The sequence below is a fragment of the Pelecanus crispus genome, chromosome 1 (genome assembly GCF_030463565.1).
Source record: "Pelecanus crispus isolate bPelCri1 chromosome 1, bPelCri1.pri, whole genome shotgun sequence".
In the NCBI taxonomy this organism is placed as follows: domain Eukaryota; kingdom Metazoa; phylum Chordata; class Aves; order Pelecaniformes; family Pelecanidae; genus Pelecanus; species Pelecanus crispus.
The window spans coordinates 58,894,980-58,900,014 of record NC_134643.1 but is presented as its reverse complement, the minus strand read 5'-3'; the positions used below and the strand labels follow the sequence as shown (position 1 = coordinate 58,900,014).

Here is a 5,035-nt window from a genome sequence, read left to right as displayed (position 1 = left end):
CACGTCAAGAGGGGACAGAAAGTCTGCTGTTGCCTCAGCAGCAGAAACACTTGCTGCGGGTCCTGGTCCGTCCATTGAGGGCAGGGACTCCTGTCGCCTCTCCAGAGGTGAGAAACCAGGTGTGCTGCTCTCCTGTCTCTGGGTAGGAAAGGGGTCCTACCACAAGCTGCACACATGGGAAGAGTAGTGTATCCTCACTCCTCTTCCAGGCAGTATGACTTCACGGGAAAAGGAGTATATCAGAGCAGCTCCAGGCCTTGATGTACTCAGGGGCTGAGAGACAGTCACAGGAGGCATTTTTTGGTGGGCAAGGGACTTATCCAGCTACATACAGGTGCAGAACGGAGGAGGAGATGATGGGCAACGGGTGTGGAATGGGGAGGCTGGAGGAGTTAGATGGCTGACTCCCTGCGGTATGAGATTGTATCTAGGGGCAGAGTTGCCTGGAGCCGCTCAAGGTCCAGGTGGCTTCCAAAATCCATCATCTGGATGACGCCCCCCTCTTCTTTAGTGCTGCCCCCTAACACCACACCCACTTCGTCATCGTCTTCATCTTCATCTTGACTGACAAGAGCCAGCTCATTCTCATAACAGAAGGCACTGGGAGGTGGGGGAGAAGGTAGGATAGTCATCTTGCTTTCTTGCAGCTCCCGGGCTGAGCAGCAAGGCGTGCCGGCTACCTCATAGGTCTTGTGAAAGCGCGAATAATCCACTTTGTAGTGGTTCTTCTCCTCAAACACAACTGGTTCAAAACGGTGACCCCAAAGGATTTCACTAGCGAGGTAAGAGCTTCGTGCCTGTGTGGTCATGGCTGTGGCTTCCACCATCCCCTCCAGGATAACAACAATCTCAAAGTTCTCCGTCTCCAGCTCCTCCTTGCCAATCCCATAGAGCGGGCTCTCCTCATCAATCTCATGAACGATAATAATGGGTGAGACCAAAAATATACGATCAAGGCCCACATCATAGCCCACATTGAGGTCCCGCTGGTCCAGGGGGAGGTATTCCCCTTCCTCTGTCATGTAGGGTTTGATGAGCTGGGCTCGGACATGGGCCTCTACAATGTGGCTCCTCCTCAGGTTGCCCACCCGCCACATGAGGCACAGTTTGCCATCCCGCACAGAGATGACCGCATGGTGACTGAAGAGGAGGGTCTGGGCCCGCTTCTTGGGCCTCGCCATCTTGGCCATGATGGTGCCAATCATGAAGGAGTCAATAACGCAGCCTACAATGGACTGGACCACAACTGCCATGATGGCCAGCGGGCACTCCTCAGTCACACAGCGGAAGCCGTACCCAATGGTTGTCTGTGTCTCCACTGAGAAAAGAAAAGCCCCTAGGAAGCTGTTCACGTGCATGATGCAGGGCTTGAGGAGAGAGGGACCACCTCCCACTGCCGGTGCATTGAGGTCGCCATGGAAGAAAGCGATACACCAGAAGAGGAAGCCAAAGAAGAGCCAGGAGACCAGGAAGGTGGCAGAGAAGATCATAAGCATGTACCGCCAGCGCGTGTCCACACAGGTGGTGAAGATGTCGGCCATGTAGCGCTGAGACTTGTTGCTCAGGTTGGCAAAGTAGACATTGCACTGGCCATTCTTCTTCACAAAGCGGTTGCGGTGCTTCCGCCGGGGGGCATGGCCCTTCCCGTTCCGGCTGTGCCCATTCATGCTGCCTAGTGCGGAGACCTTGTGTCCATCCTCTTCAGTCGAGACGATGCTATACCTGGAAGAGAAGAAGCAGATGTTTCCAGCAAAAATACATGAAGAACAACAACAACCACTGAGACAGCAAGGGTGGGAGACACATGGGTGGCTCACAGGGCTATGTCAGCATGGCATTGAAGTTTACAACAGCATGCTTCCCTGGTTATTGCACTGTGGTGCCACACTGACCAGATTGGTGGAGCTCAGCTGCAATATTTGCTGAGTCTTGCTGCCAGGAGGTTGTATCTAGCAAAGTCCTGACAGGGCAGCAAAACAGGAGAAGCTTGTAGCACTGTGCTTCCTTCCAGCCTTTGTGGTGAGGAGGGACCCAAGGCTTCAAAACCTGAAGGCAGCTGGGACAGCCAGGAAGCCTGGGAGCAAGTGCCTGCAGTCTGGCCACATTTTGGCCCTGACATTATATAAGGCCATGAGTTTCTATTTTCTCCTCCGCTCTCCTCACTGATTTCATGGTGCGTCGGTGACAATGTTTATACACTTCCTGAGCTCAGGACAATTCTGTTGCCACAGCAACGCGCATGGCTCCCAGCATCCCGCATCCGAAGCCAAAGGTGTAATTTGGAGATCAACAGCCAAGTGCTGGCAGATTTCCCTGGGAGAAGCTCCCCACACACTTTCTGGGAGATGTTTGCCCCTATGACTCCCCTCCCTTGCAGGCGGCACCACCGCTGCCCCTTGTGTGCTGCTGGGTCTACAGTTGCAGAGACTCCTTAAAGACATGATGGCAGAAGATGCTCTGACCACTGAGGAAATCAAGGGAGTGCACAGACTCACAAAGACCACTCTGCCCTCGTGACCTCCGAGCCATGGTTTTCCAGGATCTGTCGGGCTGGCAGTGCATCCCTCCCACCCCATAGTGTTGACATGCCAGCTGGAGCCCTCCAGCATGGGCTCCGTGACCCTCGTCCTCCTTTCGTGGGAAGAGGGAGCAGGGGAAGCATGCATGGCTGGAGTTGTGATTCCTGGGGACAGAGGGCTTCTGCAGCACTGCTGGAATATGTAATTTCTGGTCCAGCACCATGCAGCGCTTTGCTTCTCCCCGGTAGGACTCCTCCTCTGAGCACTGCCCCCATGTATGGCATGTCTTGGATTGGAGAAGGAGAGAAGAGCCATACCTTGGAGCAGGAAAGCCTCTGACAGATGATTTGAGAAGAATATACCAAAAGGCAGGCTGAAGGTAGGGCCTGAGGGGCCAGATGAAGAGGACCAGGCCACTGTGGGCAGAAGCAGTCCTTGAGAAGGGGGTTACTTACCGGTTGACTCGGATGCTGCCCATGGCTCGCTGTATCATCAGGTGTCAGGGGGCTGCAGGAGCTGGGGGGGTGCGGGATCTCATACAGCAGCACTCACATGGGACCGGGCTGCTCCGGGTTTCACCTCCGGCAAGCTGGAGCCTGTGCTGCCATTGCGGTTGCTCCTGGGCACGTGCCTTGCAGAGAAGGATGAAGCAAAACCCAGTCAGAGCCTCCGCTGACAGCACCCATCCCAGTCCCAGAGCAGGGGGTGCAGGGCTCCCAGCCTTTTGCTCAGAAGGGGTCTGGAGGCGTCCATGGGGTACCATGCCGCAGCCTGGCTCGGGCAGATGAGCAGCTGATGGATGAAGACCAGGTTGCACAGCCCGCAGCCCCCACGCTCCCTGGCACTTACCGACGGGAGAGGTGCAGGGCTGGCTAGTCACTGCTCTCCAGATCAAGGGCACAACGACTGAGCAGCTTGCAAGGCCCTTGCCCTGAGCCATTATATTAATGTCATAGCTTACACTAGGACGAGAGCTCAGCCAGGCTAAATACCTTGCACACAAGGACTAATAATGCATGGCAGCCCTCAGGGATCCCCGTCAGCCCAGCCTGACCCAGAGGGTATTTATTTCCAGGGGGTGCAGAACATCCCCCCCTGGTTTCAAAGAGAAGAAAAGTGATGGGTAGAGCCAAAAGGGAGAACTGATGGAAAGTAAGGGCTTAGAGGTAGCCAAGAAGAAGCCATTTAGAGCAAACAGACCTTGCAACATGCCCTGCGTACAGCATCCAAGGAGCAGCTCAGCAGCAGAACCCTGGGAAGGATGTCCAGCAGATGTTACGTCCCAACCCGGTCCTCCCTGAAGTGAAGAATGGGGAAACCGAAGACTCAAGAGCCGACCTATCCCGCCTGCCCAGAGCTGCTGGGAAGTGAAATGTGGTGAGGTGGTAATGACTCACAGATTAGGAAGGGCTTTGTACACCCATGTTAATCCTGTACTGTAACCTGTGCAGAGCGCATGTCGCAGACACAGCCAGCTATTTCACTTCCTCCCAGCTTCACTGACGAGCAACCAGTGGTTACCATAGCTGGGACAAATCCAAGGATTTCTGGGTCAAATCCAAGGTTTAGAACTGCTTGCAAATGGTCATGCACAGACAGGAGAGAAGAACAGCAAGTAATGTTGTCAGGGACAGAAAAGCTGGTGAGAACCACCCTTGTCTCATCATCAGGGTTGCAGAATGGGGCTTCATGTGGCTAAGGGTGGCCACCAACTTTCCTCAGTTAGGAGCACAGACTAGAAAGCAGCAAGTAAGGAGCTCCAGACACCACCTGTGATGGGCATTGTCACAACTGGAATGAAAATTAACCAGCAGTCTCTCCTCCAGAGACCAATGTTACTGAGGCAGTTTATGCCCTGTGGCAACACAAACATGGTTGTTCAGGCCAGGGATATTATGGGACCAGGAGAAGACAGCAACCTTGTAGTCCACAACTCACCATATAGAGGTAAAAGTGAACATCTGTGTAAAAATTCCCATCAGGAAAAAGCACTTTGGCGCTGAAGCCTGCCAGCACCCACTCCCTCGCCACACTACCAGCGTCTGAGTCTTTAAAGGAGGGTCAGTTTGGCCACATACGGGAAATTTTGCTGTGCAGTTGGGTAAACCTACAGCAGAAACTGGGGTCGGTAACCTAAGTTCATGAGAAATGTTGAGGGATGACCAGGTGATGATGAAAGGTCACTTCATGCCCAGAGATGGTCCCGCAAGGATAAAGCTAAGATGTATCTTCAGTGATTACATGGTGAGTTTGGACTGCAGGGTCCCACAGATCTTTAGGAGGTGACAAAGGTGGACAATTTAGGTATACCCCTCTATGCCAGCTCCAGCCAGGACAGGAAGGGCATCCTCTTCAACCGGAGCCTTCCTTAGCCAGCCTGGATAAGCCAAGCTTGTTCTTAGCCATCACTGATACTGATACAGGAGGAAAGGCACTGCCACAGCTCACGTAGGGATGCTTCACAACTTCCTAAAGGCTTCTGACCACCACTACCACCCCTTTCCCCAGCTGCAGGA

General features: G+C 53.8%; 1 protein-coding gene across 1 annotated transcript; it reads right to left on the bottom strand.

Moving 5' to 3' along the window:
- Positions 1-392: 392 nt before the first annotated feature.
- Positions 393-3,012, bottom strand: KCNJ4 (potassium inwardly rectifying channel subfamily J member 4). Its single transcript, XM_009481381.2, has 2 exons — positions 2,975-3,012; positions 393-1,722 (listed from the first exon to the last, which is right to left on the bottom strand). Exons 1-2 carry the CDS (start codon positions 3,010-3,012, stop codon positions 393-395), a joined length of 1,368 nt encoding a protein of 455 aa, XP_009479656.1.
- Between the last annotated feature and the right edge of the window lie 2,023 nt (positions 3,013-5,035).

Bases quoted from the DNA above. Each gene is read 5' to 3' on its own strand.
- KCNJ4 (XM_009481381.2), bottom strand. From the start codon at position 3,012: ATGATACAGCGAGCCATGGGCAGCATCCGAGTCAACCG. The intron at 1,723-2,974 runs GTAAGTAACCCC...CTTCTCTTCCAG, and splicing joins GGCAGCATCCGAGTCAACCG to GTATAGCATCGTCTCGACTG.